The 19,683-nt window shown below is 42.0% G+C and overlaps 2 protein-coding genes across 3 annotated transcripts; both read right to left on the bottom strand.

Moving 5' to 3' along the window:
- Positions 1–394: 394 nt before the first annotated feature.
- Positions 395–15,177, bottom strand: sec63 (SEC63 homolog, protein translocation regulator). 2 transcript variants are annotated; one of them, XM_069723570.1, is made up of 20 exons: positions 14,805–15,177; positions 13,142–13,241; positions 11,802–11,916; positions 11,477–11,589; positions 11,297–11,358; positions 10,757–10,815; positions 10,514–10,564; positions 10,264–10,372; positions 9,879–9,973; positions 9,195–9,327; positions 8,544–8,636; positions 8,231–8,376; positions 7,967–8,114; positions 7,644–7,726; positions 7,375–7,449; positions 7,000–7,155; positions 6,668–6,889; positions 6,290–6,490; positions 4,726–4,830; positions 395–2,988 (listed from the first exon to the last, which is right to left on the bottom strand). In XM_069723570.1, the coding sequence occupies exons 1-20, from the start codon at positions 14,926–14,928 to the stop codon at positions 2,851–2,853; spliced, it is 2,328 nt and encodes a 775-aa protein (XP_069579671.1). In that variant the 5' UTR covers positions 14,929–15,177; the 3' UTR covers positions 395–2,850. The 2 variants fall into 2 exon arrangements, with proteins under 2 accessions (XP_069579671.1, XP_069579672.1); XM_069723571.1 differs by having other exon boundaries at positions 7,381–7,449; positions 14,805–15,176.
- A 154-nt stretch (positions 15,178–15,331) lies between these two features.
- Positions 15,332–19,054, bottom strand: iyd (iodotyrosine deiodinase). The gene is made up of 6 exons (XM_069723560.1): positions 18,938–19,054; positions 17,967–18,158; positions 16,766–16,963; positions 16,490–16,649; positions 16,197–16,353; positions 15,332–16,020 (listed from the first exon to the last, which is right to left on the bottom strand). Exons 2-6 carry the CDS (start codon positions 18,154–18,156, stop codon positions 15,838–15,840), a joined length of 888 nt encoding a protein of 295 aa, XP_069579661.1. The 5' UTR covers positions 18,157–18,158; positions 18,938–19,054; the 3' UTR covers positions 15,332–15,837.
- Between the last annotated feature and the right edge of the window lie 629 nt (positions 19,055–19,683).

The raw sequence follows: 19,683 nt of genomic DNA on the forward strand, positions 1-19,683 counted from the left end.
GTGTGCTTTAGTGGTGCGAGTTTATAGATTAAATTGCAATTGATCACATTTCCCAAAACAAGTGGCACAAACTGAAGCTGCCATTACTGGTGTGCATCACCTACAGCAATCAGTTCTGAATAGAAAGCACAATTGAAGAAGTCAAATTGATATTATTGTAAAAAAAAAAAGAAAACAGGCCAGGCCTCCAAGGTAAAGCTCACAATACAAGGCCTGTTAACAACTGGTTTTAACATATGTTAATAATTTACTGAAAATACAATGTAACACTTGCTGTGCGCAATCTATATATTTTGTTCTTACATTTAGAGGAATATTAAAGGGCTGTCAATTCGATTTATCATTCTTCTATCGGGGGAGGAGGGGAGGGGACGGGGGGGGAAATTAAGCCAGCTCATTTAAAAGATTTTATTTGAAATGATTTTAAATACAAATAATATATTTTTCCATTTACAATGACAGTTCCTTTGTAAACAAAAGTGGCAGATAGATAGTCATTGGGTAGTTTGTCCAAACTGAGGCGGCCTGCCGGCCAGTGACCTGGGTTGGGCTGGACGTGGGAGAGATGGAGTCGTATTTAACCTCTGCAGTTTTTTTCCACACAGCATTAATCACTGATGCTACATTCTATTGCAGAGCGATCAAATACTCAGAATACATATTTACCTGTTAGTGTACACCTGCTTTCAACACAATTATAGGGGGGTATAGTTGGCGCATGTGAGTGTGTGTGTGTGGTGTGAGGAGAGCATGCCCACAGATATTCAAACTTTGATCTCTCCCACACTAAGATGACACACTTGCGTGTATATACTGTAAAGAAAAATAATGAACCGTTGTGTGGATATTAATGACGGACTTCTTGTTAAAAACTGAAACTGTCATCGACACAGTGATAGACCACAGAGCGACACAAGGAAGCTCTGTTTTTTCTTTTGTTTCCACAGTCTAACACGTGTCCCCAAAAAAAATGAAGGTTAGAATGCAACAAAACAAGACAAAGACTTATGCGTTACATTTGTTATAGCTTCAGCTTAACAAACGAGAGAAAAGGAAAAAAATCCTTTTGCTTAGCCAGAACCACTTTGTTTTCTTCAGATGGGGAAATACAAAAAAAAAAAAAAATCTTCCAGAAGATTTGGTGCACAAAACAGTTTCCATCTGAAATGGCAGTAATCACTCAACTCTGCCTGTTCTGCTTCAATGACTCGAGAGAAAAAGAGCTGGACAGAATACACTTCGCTTTCCACTACAAGGTACTTTTAACAGATATTTTTTTTGTTGTCAGTCCAGTTCTGTGCCGTGTGCGTGTGTGTGCACGTGTGCGTCAGGGATCTCATACTCGCATCCCTTTAACACAGTCACTTCACATATAACTGCAAAATAATTGGACTTAAGCTTTGACATGTCAGTTCAGTGATATGTATCCCAAGACTGAAGAGCTTATACATTGAAGAGACAAACTCTAACCTGAAACAAATGACGACACTGTAGATTTATATGCAAAACCACCGGTGCATAGCACCCGTGGACTTGTGTGTTGTGGTATTTCAGTTGTATCGTAAGGCCTTTTTCGGACAATGAGTTTCCAGTGGAATGTGCTAAAATTGTTTAAAAAAGAAAAAAGGTGAAGATACAGGAAGTCACTTTTCTGAAAAGCCACATGTATATCTATATATCTATATATATATCTTAGCCCCTTAAACAGACTGAAAACTCACAACTTTTATGTCGTATATGAAGAAGTAGAGCACTCCGATTTCTAATAAATCTTAACACTGCAAGTTCGGGTCGTTTCCCTCCAGTTATACTTGAGGTCACAACTCATTTCAAGATCCACCTGCTTTCATTTAACACGCGTGGATCACAGGAGCAGAACAGGCATCTTATCTGACCTGACTGGAGATCAGTATCTATCTTTAGACACCTCCTTCAGCATACAGTGAGAACGTACGTACAAGTGGATGGCTGGTGTGACAAAGGGGAAAATTAATGGGGGGGGGGGAGGGTGTAACCTGGCAAGAACTGTGCCCCCCCTCCCGTGCGTTGAAAGGAGTAAATGTCCCAAAGGTTGATTCGGATGAGATTCCCGACAAAGAGGGATAAAGCTCGCACTTCTGCAGTTTAAGTGTACAATAGAAAGTATCATTGGTGTGGAAAACATCGGTGCCGAGTGATCTTAAAAAATAGGAGCGAGAGTGTCGTCATAGTCTCCGCAGGGACGTCATGTGTTGCCGTTAAATTTGCAAATGGAATTAGCTGTTGTACTTCCCCTCTCCCCCTCGAGAAAAGACAAAAAGAGCCCGTATAATAACAATAATAGTAGGTCCTCCAGTCCACAGTGTGTCCATCTTTCATACCTGTACAAAGACATACAAGGTCACGCACGCACACACGCACGCACACAAACGCACTCACATGCACACACACGTGCACACCAACCCACACACAGCGGGCCTGTTAGTATTCACAGAATTCTCTTCCGCCAGTGACGGAAAGTGAATGAACAAGTCTCTGTAGAAAAGAGAAATGAGGGTGGAGGTGTAGGTGGAGCAGGGGAAAGGGGAGGGGGGGAGGGCTTGAAGTCCATGACATTGTAAAAGGTAACATGGAGGAAGGGCTGTGTGTGTGTACAAACTGTTCACGGTGATTCCTTGTGTGTTTTTGTGGCAGGCACGGCTTTTTGCTGCTCCTCCGCTGGCTGCTCTCGAGCCGAGTGCTGTTCCTGGGGTCGGGGGTGGATGGGTGGCCAGTCCATGGGGGAGGGGAGGGAGGTGGTGGTGGTGGTGGGGAGGGGCGGGGGGGAAGGAGGGAGGGTCTGAGCACGCTCGCATGCGTGTGTAGACGCATTCAGTCGTTGTCCTCGTCATCGTCTTCGCTCTCCTCGATGCCGTCACTGTCCTCCTGCTCCTCGTCCTCCTCCTCCGTGTCGGGGATGTCCCACTGTGGGTGGTTGTCCAGCATGGCCTTGGCCTCATGGACCTCAAGCTGGGAAAACACCAAAGGGATGTATGCTTCAGCACGGGGAGCTGGCATGTTTTATCACTGCAGTTGTATCGTGCCTCAGCAACTGTTTAACACCAGAGCTTCAAAAAGAATCGGTGCGCACCAATTTTATGAGATTTGTGGAGGATAACAAATGTCCGCATGAATCCGTCTCGAATTGAGATGCGTCGGTAAATAATACGACCTTTGCAAAAACTGACCCACAGCTTGCATAGTATTTTTTCAAAGGCGCAATGACAGGTCGAGACTTCCTTCTGTCTAACTAAAAAATCCTAGATGTAATAACGATAACGTGTTTGTATGTGTAGAGCCGTGGACGGAGCACTACAATGACTGATGAATACATTTTGATTGTTAAATATCACAACCTCAATCACTGCATGAAAATTTCTGTTTTGTCCGGTCGTATTTAAAAAAACGTTTCCTCTTTAAAGTGATGAAATAAGAGGCTGAAAGTTGTACGTTTCCTGGAATGTGGGAGTTAAACTCGACAACCCCCCCCGAGGTAACGTAGCCCTGGTTTTATAATGGAACGGGAAATCTGTGTTGGCTTGAAGAAGCAGTGCACCAGAGGGTTAGGGGATCTGCCAAACAAGATGACTTTAACCGTTTTGTAGCTTTCTTTTCAGTTATAATCGTACTGAATAATATTTCTAGCATCGCTCTGCCAGACTGTTGCTCAAAGATTCGGTTTTCTTAACTTAGCCTATGTTGAAGTCAAGCACTTTATCTAAACGTTGTTGCCGCAGGAGTAGAGTTTCAGAGTGTTTTGGCCCATACGGATCGATTAAGGGGTGCTCCGATAGTTTAAAAATGAACCCCCATTAGGATGCAACGAGTAGGAAACGATCCCCTATGGAGCATACCCAGACCCAGATATCCAAACGCTGAATTTGGGTCTGGAAACACCAGGCTAGGAAAATTCAGTCCCGAGCTGTAAAGTGAGAGGGCAACAGACACTGTCCTGTTGAGCCACCTTGTGTCAACTGAATTTAGTTAACTGGTTACATTTATATCTGAAAATAAAAAAAAATAAAAACCTGCTCAGAAGGTGCCCCCCCCCCTCTCCAATCAGGACAAAGCTCAATTCAAAAACGGTTACGAGCTGCTGCTACTGCAAAAAGGTCTCACTATTTCCAGCTTGACAGTTATTAACATATAAAATCGATGTCTGCCTGACACGGCTTCTTTTGTCACTGTTAACGAAACATTGAATGACAGCACACTTCCACAACAATCAAACTTAAAATGTAAGACTCATAAACTTCATATTCATGTCTAACTCTGAAATTAGAATGAAAGATTCTGTATTTTAAGATAAATGTGAAGAATTATGAAATTAATCAATTCTTGACGAATAGCAGCAGCATCAAACCTTTAGCGCACTCTAATGTCTGTCAGGCGCTAGAGATAAAAAAAAAAAAAAAAAAAGAAAACCCAAAACAATACAAATCATGTTCTGGATGACTCGTAACAGATCTTTCCAAACACCCTGGCCGGCGTTAACACCATTGTTCAGCAGGCGGCTGCTACATTTTGGCCGAAGCTGCCGGGCCTATTGTCCCAGACACTTTGGCAGATAAACAACCATTATATTCATTTGGCTGAAACTACTCAAGAAACCATGCTAGCCAGTTGAAGACATTCCCTGTGAAATCTCTCGCACACACTCACACACACACAGACACACACAAAATCAAACACACAGCTGTCTTTCACCTTGAGTGGTTTGATCTGGTCCAGTCCCAGGTAGGAATCAGAGCGGAGGATAACGGAGTATTGGTAGTTGCCCGTTTTGGAGGGGGCGGGAAACTTCAGCTCCACCTGGAAAACAACACAAACACGCACACGGTGGTTCATTTCATTTACCTTCATTTAATTATGCAAACATTTTAATAAAATCTCTTTAAAAAAAATATATAATAATAATTAAAGCATTCAATGTGCATCTATTTCACAAATTCAACTATAGCGTTACACTAAAGCACCTTGGAAATGACACATTAGAATAGAAATAGTATTGCCGCCATTAAGATGGCATGTTTCACCTTCTCGTAAAAAAAACCTAATGAAGCAAAGGACAAACAATCTGCAGCCACTGATGGCATCCCATCGTTTAGCAGCAGAGGGGACAGCGCAGTAGGTAATAAACCACCACATGATGATGATGATGGGGTCCAACTGTAAATATTACACCAACATTACCCCAAGCTGTGATTACTATGATGTGCAATTACATATGGCAAACATCTAATTATGAGCACAATGAGGCTAATTATCAGCGTACGAGGCTGTGAACACAGACGCAATTTACTGGAATGGGTCGTTGATGAACGCAGCCCTCCCAACAAAAACACGTGACACACACACACACACACACACACAGTGTCTCAGCAGTCACCTAACACAAAACACCAGAAGGAACTGCTGAAGTGACAGGTTAATTGAATGCGAGACAGCGATCCGCCATGCATGGGAGGGTCACCTCACGCCGCTACATTCCTTCAGAGCAGCGGACAGCTGCTCATTCAGTCTCACACGGGCCTCATTAAGCTTTTATCTTGCTGTCAATCCGTGCTGTTGCCGGAGAACACCAGGATCAGAGGTGCAAATTGTGCAATATAACACACACACACACACACACACACACACACACACACACACACACACACACACACACACACACTCTTCCGAGGGAATAATGACACAAGGGTTGCCTAGCAACAGGATGTGCTAGGGGGCCCACAGTGCACAGGAAACATGAAACGTGAAAACACACACAGTAACTTACCGAGACCTTTGTGCCCCAGACGGATTACTGAATAATCCACAATACACCCTCTAAGTATCTTAATTTAACACAGAATTTCCTGTGTAAGACAGTGAATTATATATAAAAAAAAAAAAATTGGATCAGAGTTGAAACACAAATTGACAATAATTTTGATCATCAGTTAATGGCGAGAGTGATCTATTTAGAAACGTTTGGCTCCAGCAACTCAAATGTGACAATTTTCTGCTTTTTTTTTTAATCAACTTAAAATAATAATAACTATCTAAAATATTAGTTATGAGTAAAATAAGCAAGTCCGAATATATTTTGGTTCAGGTCTGCTGGTTGCACAGCAATAAAGTAGCGTAATACGCGTCCACCTTGTGATGATAGAGATTTTTGTCAAACTTACACCATTTTATATTTATGTATATATATATATATTAAAAATGAACCAAAAAAGGTCAAAAGTGTCATACAACACAGGTACACTCCCGACCACTGCCTCACCTCTTCTGTGTCTTTTAGTGTGCAGACGTGGTAGGGCATGGAGACGAGGGTCTGATCTCGGCGGTCGGCGATGTAGAGCCACCACCACTCGTGCTTCTCTTCGGGGAAGTAGAGGCTGTAGACCGGGTGCGTCACCTTCGACTTGGTTTCTAGCAAGGCCCGTTCTCGCCGCTGGATGCTCTGCTGCAGCGCCTCCCACTCCTGACGGGCAGGTGTGGAGAGAGGAGGATTTAGGGTTTGGATACAAGACGGCGTTTCCTTTCCATTCAACTGGACTCTGTGGTCTTTGAAGTCAGAAGGCTACGACGGTTACTGAATATTACAATCGCATGTCTAACGCCTGATTCTGTCTAATGCAGCCATACAAAGTTGTCTGACCTCCTCATCATCGCCCGCCATTTCATCCACCTCTGTGTCGCTTTGTTTGTCGCTGTCTTCGTCTCTCTCGCTGGGAGAGTCCTTGTTTGCTTCGCCCTCGTCCGACTCGCTGCCTTTGTCTGAGGCTTCGTCATCGTCCTCCTTCGTTGTTGCTGCCGCTGCTGCTGCTGCTGTTGTTGCTGCTGTTGTTGCTGCTGCTGCCGACGTTGCCGCTACAACTTCCTGAGACACCAACATCATCAACAATAATTTCATCATGGAGGCAGAATAGTTTACAATTACTACAATTAAAAGCTTTAATTCAGCTGTGATTGGGTGAGCTGGACGCTTACATTTCCTGCCACGTTGCCATTGGCCTGCTTGGTTTTGGCAGGAGCAGGAGTGGCCTTCTTCTTGGTTAATTTTTTCTTCTTGGACTTGGCTGTCTTCTTCGCCCCTTTACTCTTGTTCTGCCAGACTTTGGTTTTGGATTTAATCGTGTCTCCTTGCTTCAAACCAGAAAGAACAGATCAGGTGAATATGATTCCTTGAACCATTACACTTTTAATCATTTGACACCGACAAAGTGAATATGTTTTTTAACTGCTCTGAGTTGTCATGTTCTCTCTCTCTCTCTGTGTGTGTGTGTGTGTGTGTGTGTGTGTGTGTGTGTGTGTGTGTGTGTGTGTGTGTGTGTGTGTGTGTGTGTGTGTGTGTGTGTGTGTTACCCTTACTGCTTCCTCTGTGGTGGCAGCCTCCTCTCCTGGACATGGCGTTGACTCCTGCTCTTTTTCAAACATATCCTAAACACACACAGTGATGGTTCAGTTACTTGATGCTCTTCAACCATGCATGCAGCCAACAGTACACTCTAGTGGTCATCCATAGAAGTGCATGTACAAGGCAGCTCCATAATAAATCAATTAGAATCCCAGAAGCTGCTTTCCAGTAACTTACTATGATGTCAGAGTGAAGCCAATTTGTTATCATTTCTTACCACCATCCGTTTTCTGGTTAAGGTGACAGTTACTGTGACGATTGAGCCTGCTGTGATGTTATTGCTGTCTTCATCATCAAGGACTGCAAAGACACAAGAGAGACAATAGAAAAGCTAATTATAAAGTTGAAATGTCGGAAGCAGACAAATATAAATGCATTTCTGACAATCATTTACACTTTATCCAAGCGAAGCAAAAGCTTGCTGCTCTCACACTGCATTTGTATCACATCCTGAGGTGTTAAAAGCTGCAGACTAAGCTGTCATAGGTCCGCTGGTGGCCAAACAAAAGTGTGTTTGACTGTGTGTCTTTTCGGACTGACCCTGCAGTTTAGTATCCATGGTGATGTGAGGGAAGCTTCCCAGCACAGCCATGACCTCATCATACTTCTCCTCCCCCAGGAAACGCAGCATGCTGCGTCTGTCCGAGTCCTTCAGACTCACCAGGTCCTGGAGGCTTCTCACCTTGTACTGAGGAGGAAGAGGATGACAGTGAGACAACATATGACCCGTTGGCATGCAAACATATTTATCTGTCTCTCACGCTATATCACACGCGTGTGCACATACAGACACGTGGCAGGTACCTTCTTGGAGATGCAGTAGCGGAGGTGCTCCTCCTCGAAGTGAGGCAGCTGCAGCAGTGGGGACTTTGACTCCTGCAGACCCTGAACTATCATCTGGGTCAGCTTCATGCAGTTCTCTATCGTTACCAATCGAGGAGCATGGAAACCTGAGGAGAGGCATGCCAGTATGCATTATGATGCTGAATGTAACAATGTGACTGAAGTGAATTAAAAAAAATATATACATAAAAGTTGTAGTTTGCGGCAAAAACATTTATATATATATATATATATATATATATATATATGTATGCATGTATGCACACACATGTACCTCCTCTGCTGTTGGCCATCATAGTGAGCTGACAGCCCACGTTGATCATCTCCTGGAGGAGAGCTGGACTCTTCCTCACCACAAACCTCTGATCTGGAACAGAAACATGCATACACATGTTGTGATAAACACATAGATGACTCTTCTCTTAAGAGAAACTCTTTTTCTAGTTAGATAGACAACAATTGCATTATTATAAAGATCACTTTTGATCTGACTGAACTTCAAAATCTATTTGCAATCAATTACACTTTTCCACACCTGTCGATAACGCTGTAGTGTTTTATATTTTATGACTAATATGAAAGAGAAAAGGCTTGTTTGTCCATGACTTGGATTTGCAATACATTTTTCGCCACTATGTATAATGCTCTCCAAATATGATGAAAGATAATATTTGGACATGATTTTTATGTTGGGGTTAATTCATATATAAATCCCAGGTTTTTTAATTATTTTCTCACTCTTATATAGTCAAAACACACCAGTTTTTGGTTTCTGTTTGGAGAAGACTGGATTTTGGGTAAACTAGAAACTTAATTTACCTGCCCTCATCTTTTAGAACAATGTCTGCGTGTAAAATCATTATTGCTGTAGTTCTTATCTACAAAAATAGAGACAAATAAAAATGGAGGAACATGTTTGTCCTACCTTCCTCTAACTCCTCCGACACATCCATGCGGGCCAGGTGAGCCAGCACTAAGACTCTGGCCTTCAAACTGTACGGATAGCAGAACGGAGGCTCCTTCTTCTTCACGTTGATATTTCCTAATTCACGGATCAACTGCAAGAGACACAGAAGAGAGTCTTTATGGAACAGCGTACCACCCAGAATATTACACTTCCTATACTGAAAGCCTCAATAGTTATGTGTCCACCAGAGAGTGCAGCAGTGAAACATGGTCTTCTACAGAAGAGCTTCAAATTGTGGGTTGTTTTAGCTTTAATGATGCAAAGCTGGCGAGTATTGAAGTCCATTTATAGTGTTTCTTTCAAGAGTTTTAATAAGTCCTCAGACCTTCTGAAGGCTATATAAACCCTCAGCTCCTTGAATTAATCATTGTTTAGGAAATATTTTTCCTGAAGTCTGTTTCTTAAAAATAGAAACACACACACACACACACACACACACACACACACACACACACACACACACACACACACACACACACACACACACACACACACACACACAAAACAAAAATGTTATCATGTTATCTCAATACTCAGCCTACTATAAAACGTTTAGTCGCCATAATATTTTATATTATGACTTGGCCATCATGATAATATCGTATTGCAGGATCTCTGGTGATTCCCACGCCTAATTTTCACCTGTGGCACTTCAATGTTGTCTGTGGGTCTTATGGTGGCGTCTTTATTGCTGCGAGGGTCAAACTCGAATGCTGCCGTCAACACCATGGCTAGCCCTGGAGGACAGAAAAACAAAAATAAAACACACAATGAGAAACTTTAATTCTTAAACATCCCACCAATTCAATCTAAATACAAAAAAAACCAACACTGTTGGATTAATCATTGTAGAAAACTGCAAACAGTAAAGCATAACAGAACAACAAACTTTATTGTACCTGCTAACCATCATATTGTACCTGCTAAAAATCATATCAACCATGTAAATAGTCACTATTCTATATGTATTCTGTTAGTAGGCTCAGTAATAATAAAGGACACTGTCATGAGTGAAGGAGAAACTCACGCTTCATGTTCATGTTGGGCGTCTTGTACATGAAATGCATGAAGAGTTGGGTGGTGTTGATAAGGATCTGATCTCCACTGTATCGGATTGAGCGGTACCACCACGTGCCCTAAAGAACAAAGAGAGAAAAACAAACAATGGGAGAATAAATAGAGATACTGCTGAGAAAGCCAGGGTATAAAACGAGATACCATCTATTTGCCACGAAGCTTTGTGAAGAACCTGCTTTGAAACAATGGCGACAACTTACCACAACAACAGGAAGGATGACCATAAAGGCAAGACCATAAACCAACAACACCTACAGAGGGGAAACAAAACGGTCAGATGAAATCAAGTTTTAAATGTGACCTAAAACGGTAAGTGTAGTGCTCCTGGATACAGTTTGAGTTTTTGGGTTATCAATCAAACGTGGCTCTCTGCTATTCAAATACAAAACACAAATGCATGTTATCAGTTAAAGCTACAAAAAACATATTCAATAAGCGTTTACCAGCATCGAGTTCTTCTGGTCAACAATCCAGGCAGGCAGGGCTATACCAAAGCTGGTAGCTGGAAAGAACGACATAACAGGGAATGGACCAAAATAGCAAAATCACCCCGTTAACAAAATGCAGACAATCCTCTGGCAAAAGCACAGAGCTGTGCAGTGTGGGAAATGCATATCACTTGACACCATGGGAAAGATTTCTTTCAAGTTGTATTCATTTAAAAACAAACAAATGTAATTATGAGAGATTTTTTTTTTTTTTAAAGCCAGTAAAATGTGAATGAACATGTTATTTTTGGTTCCAAGTAAAACAGGCACGACGGAGACGAAGTAAAAGTGTGTGTGAAAACAGAAAAGATTTTTCTCGTGGTTTCATGTTTGCTCTCTCTGGACCGAATGAGCTGCCATGTTTCAATTCATCTTCTGTTGCTTGGCACGTTCAATGTCTACAATAGGCTGACTCACCAGCATTAATACAGAAGGTGTGTCAATACCTAAAAATGCCAAAACTCTACTGAGTGCATGAGAGGCATCTTTTCTTACCTCCTGGACCGTCTGGGTTTCCGTATGTTTCCCAGTTCTGCCGCGACTGTTCATTGGTCAGACTGCAGAAAAACACAGAAAGTGAATTAATCAATAAATCAATCTAAAAACACTTTCCTTATTACTTCCAGATGCACACTTATTGGCTGGATTAGAGTCAAAAACCAATATGACACTTACGCAGCATAAGCTTTGGCAATTCTCATGAATGTGGCCTCATCGCCACCTTTGTCAGGGTGGTACTTGAGTGACAGTACACGGTATTGCTTCTTGATTTCTGACAGTGATGCACCCTGGAGACAGAAATACAATCACAGACTCTTACTGGAAGTCTCAGCCACAATCAGGATCAACCTAAAAAAAAAAAAAAACACTGCAGAGTCCCAGAAGTCCAGGGGGACAGTAGATTTCTAGACATGGATCTAATATCTTGATCTGGATATAACCTTTCCGGACTTCAGTGGCTCTGTAGGATGCACAAACAGTTTGTCTCGTGTGTGTTTACCGGGTCCAAGTTGAGGACTTCATATGGATTGTACTCCTGGTACTCCCTGTCCAGCTTGGACACCTTGTAGGCTAGCAGCAGGAACACAGCCCACCCAAACAACAAGGCCGCTTTCCTGCAAATGTTAACACACAAACAGGAAAAAACATCACACGTAAACATCGGAGGCGAAAGCAGAATTTTTTTACTTGGACTTGCAATCGTTATGACTGTTTGGAAAGCCAATATCCTGCAATGCAAAATAGCTGTCATAGTTTTAAGACGCAAAAATTACACTTCAATTTGAACCACTTAAACCAGCTCTTCTGAATCCACTGAATGCAGGGAAAAGGGCCGACCCGGTTCTCACATTGTTGTTGTTTGGTACATATGCACGGAAAGTTGAACTTGTTTCCATGACAATGGCAAAAACCTAAGGTCTGCTCTGCAGCATCTGTTGCCATGACAACACACTAGCCTAAGTTGTCTGAGTAGCTCAACCAGAACAATGCATGATGGACTCCTATAATAAACGCCATCACAACGATACAATTAAGAGGAGGAAACAGATAGTGAGAGAAAGGCTGAGCCAATCATCCGGATTCATTCCACCTAATAAAACCTGCTGTGAGCTTCCACCAGCTTAAGTCACAAATGCAGCCATGCAAGGGAAGAATTTGTAAATGTTGGTTGTTACATTTTGAGGATAAACACAGGATGCGGGTCTGGTGATGGAGCGAGAGTGGGAGTATGAAGGCAAACAGCTTCAACCCCACAGAGTGAATAAACAACTGAGGAAACAGGGTGATGTTAAGACAAATGTTAAGAGGTGTCACTAAATGTTTACAGCAACAGCACACGTTACGCAGAGGTTTACACAAGTAAGCAACATAACCCAGCCTTGTGCCAAAAAATGAATTGAAGTACTTCGAACACACGTAAGCTCGAGTCTGCCTAGAGTGCAAGGAAGCCTGTGCCACATCTTCACACGTCATCTCTTTCCAGCTGGAAAACACACACTGACTGATCCCTTAACAGCTCCAGAGACGGGAGGATGACTGAGCTTTCTCAGTGCAAACAGCTCGGGCAAGTCACACCCAAACAGCAGCAATGATGTGGGGTTCAGGAACAAAGAAGCAAGCAAGCGAACAACTAAAGAAACAAGCCTGTTATTACACTGCCATGGAAGTGATGGCCAACTATAAATAAGCAGAGTGTGATCAACTCTCAGAGATGTTCTCACGTGCTTTGGAAGGTTTTCTTGGAAAGGAAAAACCTTGAAACAATTTCTAAACGGTGTGTCGACGAGCATTCACTCTCCCTGAATTCGTGCGAACTCAAATCCAATGAACTGGACTCACTTTAGTGTTGGGACAATGCTCTGCTGTGACTTCATCAGCCTGAGCTGATACCACAGACACCTGCCATGGACCCTCCGCAGGCTCTTCAGACGGAGTTGTTCTGAAAGAAAAATGACCGAGAAAGGTTACCGACACGTCAACAAAACTCTCACAGTCAATACTGATCATGCCACAGTGATTTGGAGGAAAACTGCTGCTCAACACAAAGACTCCAAATCGGGGGAAACATTGACGATGTGTTATCCGAGCAGGAAAAGATTTGCACAATGTGTGTGTTATTTGATCACAATGCAGCTTGGACAATAGAGGATTTAGTTAAGTGCTTGATGTTAAACGGGATAATCTAACAGTGATACAATATTTTCTATTAATATAATAACTGCTGTAAGAGCAGGGGCTCGGTAAGCTCTGTTTACAAACAGATAGCGGTACAGAAATAAGAACATATCAGGATAATAAAGGCGAGAGTGACGTCGGTTTTAGCTCAAGTCAACGTGCCCTGTGGTGGAACATAACTAAAGTACTGAAGTGACATACTGAAGTACAAATTCAAGGTACTTGTACTTGACTTGAGTATTTCCATTTCACGCAACCACACACTTCTACTCCCTTACATCTCAGAGGTATGTTATTGTACTTCTCCCTCCACTACATTTATCCAACAGCTTCAGTTCATTTTAAGATGACAGTTTTTCATACCCTTCCCGTCCGGTGGAATCCAAATATCTCCTGTTGATTTTTTTTTTTTTTTTTGCACGTTTCTAACAAACCGAAGACAACGATCCTACTTCTGAAGCCACATAAACTATTTACAAATCTACTCGGATTCGCTGGAGAAACGTCTGAAAACACGTGTTTTGTTGTGAGCTCACTAAAAAAAGCTCGACCTTTGGGACGCTTGTGATTCTTCCACGGCAGCGGTGCAATCGAGTTTTTTTTATTGGTTTTTTTTATAAAGATAAACACGTGTTTATAGCACCAACTAACCAACAGTACAAGGCAGCTACGATTTACTCAACCTTCAACATGCACCGCAGTACATTTCACATTAATGCAGCAGTACTATCAATTTAAAACATTCAATATAATAGCTGGAAAAAAGGGGGGTTGGGGGGTCTTGCGCAACTTTGGCTTTGGATACCGTTTTTACATTTAGCTGTTAAAACACTTACTTTTACTGAAGTGAAAAGTTATGAATGACTCCGACTTGGATGCAGTGGGAGTATTTGAGCACCTCTTTCTGAAAGTACCTTGAACGCTTCCTCACGCCGTTGAACCAGCCGGCACTCACTCAGCTCCGTGTTTACCCACAGACGCCAGGGTTTAAATCAACTTTAACCGTAAAGCTCAAAGAGGGAGGGAGGAAGGGGGAGGAGATTATCAATTAAGTTAAAAAATAAATAAATAAATAAAAAAAACCTCCAGCAGGTTAACGGCGGAGGAGACGCGGGGGCATCATCCGTGTCACGTTTTTGCTGGTGTATCGTCGGTTTTTTTTTTTTTTTTTTTGCATGCGTGCCCGAGACCGACCGAGAAGCGGATCATTTCGAGCCAACAATGCTGCCTGGACACCTTTTTTTTTTTAAATTATTATTATGAATAACGTTGACACCAGCTGAGGTTTGTAGTTAAGTTAACGCGGAGCCAGACAATCGGGCCTTACCAGCATTCTGATCCCGGGGCCAGAGGTAGTATGTGGCCGGGATCACTATCAGCCCCACGAAGGACGTGAGGAAATAGAAAAAGGTATTGCCGCTGTCGTCGTACTGGAACTGTTGGCCGGCCATTTCGTAGCGGCGCTTGGGTCGCCCTTCTTCTCCACCGCTGCGTTGTTTTTTTTTGTTGTTTTGTTTTTTGTCTCCCCCCCTCTCCCTCTCTCTCACTTCTGGCCCAATGTGTGAGACTCGGTAGACCGTTAGCTAGCCAGCTAGCACCCAGCCGAGAAAAGCTCGATGCATTGGTGTACGTGGTGTACGCCTGCGCAATGTGGCCTCTTCTTCTTCTTCTTCTTCTTCTTCTTCTTTTTCTTCTTCTGTTGGTGTTACAAGCGCTTCCCCCCGCCCCCCCACCGGGGTGTTTACTGACCCCTGGCGGTGACGACGGAAACAGGACAGACGAGCGACAGTGTTTGCGGTAGGGTGTTTATAGTTGTCAAATGGATGTGACGTAGGAAAACGCGACTTGATTGCACGGTTTAGATTTTACAGTTGCATCGCATCAATAAGGCATACGTCAGTTTTGGGATGTCAATTCAATTCTCGGTGAAAGGTTCCAAAAAAAAAAAATATTCCACCGTGATTATTTCATTTATAAAAGGAAAGCACAAAAGCAATGTTTTCTATGGTTCTGTCGTAAGGTAAATGGCAATTACTTGTCGCACCTTATAACCGTAGAGATTTAAAAAGCACTTTACCGTTTTTTTCCTCCCATTCACCTATTCTCACACACACCAGTTGCAACAGAGCTGCCATGCAAAGTGCTTGCCTGCCTGCCATCGAGAGGAATTCGAGAAACTTTTTTTGCCTCCAAAATTAAATTTAGGACATGATAAACTATGCTTGTCATTATTAATTTATTTTGAAAGGTTTGAAGAGTATGCTCTCTGTTTCTTCTAAACCTTTAATGAATTTTATGGAAGGAGTAAGTTGTGACATATGGTGCTTTTTCCACTTCATTATCCCTGCAAACTTATTTCCTCATACGTGCACTATAATGTCATCCAGATGCTTGCGTTTCAAGTCGGGGACGGTGGCGTCAGAAGCGGGATAACCTACAGGGAGCAGCATCAGCAGCTTCTCATTGACGGGGCGTTTAAGGAGGAGCCTGAGCTGGGGGCCACAGTTGAGGGGCGTCGATGTGACGGTGACAAGGCCCACGTTCTGATAAGCAAATGGGACAGAAGACACAGAAATTCAGCTGCTTTTATCAGAAGTGTCCCTGCATTTAATAAGACACAAAAATATGACATGTCTTTGGCTGCATGCCTTTTTGAGAGGGTGCTTTTAACGCCAAGAAAACATTAGTCTTCATTTCAATGGATCAGGTTTTTGTTTACCTGTAATGCAGCCAGTAGGATCCCGCAAGATATGGCGACACTGATTTCATTGTAGTAGTGTGTCTTTTTCTTGTTGTTTGGTAGGATGCCATATGTCTGTTTAAAAATGAGGATCAAGTATGGAGCAACATCCAAGTACTCCTTAAACCAGTTTGTCCTGCATGAAGAATGAAGTGGTGAGAAAGAAAATAAGAACTAAAAAGTGAGTGTGGAATCAAATGTTATCTTTACAGTCACTTCTTTTAACACGATACAAATGTGAGTGTGCGCATGGAGTAAGTCTGGATGTTCACCTAAATTTGGTCAAATCGTGGACCCACTTATCCCCCATCCTCTGGCGGTAGTTCACCTCCTCCTCCTCCTCCACTATCAGTCTGATCTTGTGCTTTATCTCAGGGTCTGACACCACAACAAACATCCAGGGCTCTGTGTGTGCTCCACTGGGCGCAGTACCTGTACAGAGGGAGGACAGGTGGAGCTCAAACTCACATTTTATGGTCTTTGTAATATCTGCATTACAAAATCTAAATTGATGTTTTTGTAATATTTGTTTAATATTTGTTTCATGCCTGCAGTGTGGATGACACGATCGATGACTTCTCGTGGGACTGGCTCTGGGCTGATGAATCGGACAGACCTCCGCTGGTTCATTAAAGTGTAAAGAGCCTGGGATCTCTCCAGCATCGTCTCTTCGGGGTAACGCGGTGGTGAATAGGGCACATGTGCATGTTCCTCCTCTTCATTACTGTCCACCCAATCATCATCCCCTTCCAGAGTGACAGACAAAAAAGAGGGAGCAGTGAGATGATTCTGATTTTCTGAATTCAATAACAGCCTGGCATAAAGACATGTACACCACAGTATAAAAGACTGGACTGCAATGAGCCAGAGAAATGAAACACCACAGTTACTTCTCTCCATAAGTATTTGGCTATATGTGCAAATTATTATGGGCTTCAGAGTAAATGTCTGTCTGCTGCAGCCATTGAACTGTGCGCCTCTTTGTGTTTATGTACATTGTTTATGTCATTCCTGCCTTTACCCATCAAGTTCATGGTAGATTACAGTGTCGATGTCATTATTTTAAGTGTATATTCCACCAGAAACCATTTATTGATATTTGACTAAACAAAAATATATTTTGAGATATAACCTTAATGTAAGAGGCCCCTTGAAGGTTTTAGTCATAACAATAGTTGCCCACTTTGCCAAGTTGGTATTTCTGGTTATAGCTTAATCTTTACTCATTGTAATCTCATAAAAGAGTGATTATGACACAAAATATGGCAATACTGTTAACTCTTTTGATAGCATGTTAAAAAACACATAAATAATCTCGCTAACATTTTCTAAACATGTAATTTCATTATGATTACTGATGGAATAAGACAAACGAAAACAACAGGCTACTGGCTGTCCCTCTTCACCACTTCCATATAGACGACAGTTCTTCTATCATTATTGATTAGCACACTTGTGAATAACATAATGTAAATCACGTCCAAAACAAGGAGAGATCAATGGCCTAGTTTTCCTGCACATTAACTTTTTTTGGGGAACGCAACTGGGTGACAGCTTTGATTTCTGTTGTGATTTTAAAACTGAAAACAAAAACTCAGAAACTATTTAAGCAACTTTATAATAAGTTAAAACATTCCTCCAAATTATATTGTGTTGAAATAGTTGTAGCCAACATTTGCTTGGGTTATAGGGATGTAAAAAAAATAGAGTTCAGCCCTGCCAAATAAAAAGTTTGTGTTCAGCTCTCACCGCCTTCTTTTGCTCTGATTTCTGTATCGTCCTGTAAGTCCTGGTCCACCCACGGCCTGGAGTCCACTTCTGAACCCCCTTTAGTTTTTCCTGGGGATGTCGAGGTGTCCCGTGATTTAAGCAGCATGAAGCCCACCATCAGGCACAGGACCACGGCCAGGACAGGCGTGAGGACGGACAGGAGAGCCATGACTGCAGGAATGCAGAGGAGAGGAGAGGACACAGGCTCTTGAGCATTTGTGTACCTTGGCTGAGTGGAGACCTGATGTTATGAAACACTATACTGTTATCTGGGTTGGGCCTGTGTGTTGACTTGGCTACCTTTGGAAGGAACTGCCTATCAGCTTTCAGTTTTGCTGAAAAAAAAAAAAAAGAAAAAAAAAAAAAAAAAAGGGCTCGGACCACGAGGACCCACTGCTGCTCTAATGACTAAAGTGACTAAAGTTGGTGTTTTGGATCCACAGAGCAGCTCTGATCTCTACATAAGGTGGTAATGATGCTGTAAACCAGCATTATAATTCATGTTTAGCATAGCCCGTTCACCGGGTAATAAGGAAATCACACCAACATAGAACAGCTTTAAATCCATGTTACAAAGTCCTGCTGTAGACTAAAGTTAATATTCCACTTCTTCCTGCATGTGTTGAACCTACTGTTGATATGCTACATACAGGGGTTAACTACAGAGGGTTTATTCTGTGGGTGTAGATTACCAGAAGACACTGCTACTGAAGTGATGTCAAAGTTTTTAAATATCTTTTTTTTTTTTTTTTTTTAAATAAAAACTAAATTCTGTTCACCTCCATTGTAGAACAATTTCAGAGCTAGATTTCTCAAATTAAATCTAAATAGCCAGGTAGCAGTATGTTTTGATTTAATTTTAGTTTTATATTAGATGTACTTTTTGTAGCCTACCTTTTGATTTGGATAAAGCAACAATTTAAATGAAATTGTAGGAAAGAAAAGTTTACCTCTTCAGAGCTCTGTGAAGTCCCAACGACCATTAATATAGCCTACAAAACCCCAAATATATGGTCTTATATCGGAATACACTGCAGAGACTTATCACTTTTATGCTACCTACCAGCCTCCACACCCTACATAAGGAATCGTTTCTGGTTGTTCTCTCACCTTCAGACTTCAGGTTAATTTTTAAACAATTGGAGCAGCCTTTAAACAATTGGAGCAGCCTTTAACCAATCAGCATTGAGCACCATGTACGCCGAGACCATAGACGGTTGACACCACGGAAGGCTGGCTCCTAAAAACCTCTGTCGCCAACAGATTCACATTCAAAAAGTATCAACTGAAATACAAAGTCAACACATTTTTTCAGAAGTCATTATGGTGACATTTCAGCTAAATGTGCAAATGGACTTTTGAACATCCAGAGCAGTGAAACTTGAAGAATTAAACATTAGCTATGGAGGAGGAGGTTTACAGTGGTCAATTATTACATAGTGTTCTGCTGCCTTTACTGTAAAATAGCTCACACCAGCATTTTGTTCAGTTGTTTTTAACTGACCTATCTATTCTATTACAGCAAATTACATTACTATGCTCTATTCTCTTACATTACATAACACTGCATTACTATATTCTATTGTATTCTATTGTATTCTATCCAAAAGGTGCCCGTCACATCCATGCCAGGTGTTGCTTATCTAATAACAGGTGTATATATCCATTGTTTAAGACCTTTTATGACACAATACGT

The sequence above is a fragment of the Brachyistius frenatus genome, unplaced genomic scaffold, assembly GCF_029030835.1.
Source record: "Brachyistius frenatus isolate BFR_SWC_R1_liver_20210118 unplaced genomic scaffold, ASM2903083v1 Contig_334, whole genome shotgun sequence".
NCBI lineage: Eukaryota > Metazoa > Chordata > Actinopteri > Embiotocidae > Brachyistius > Brachyistius frenatus.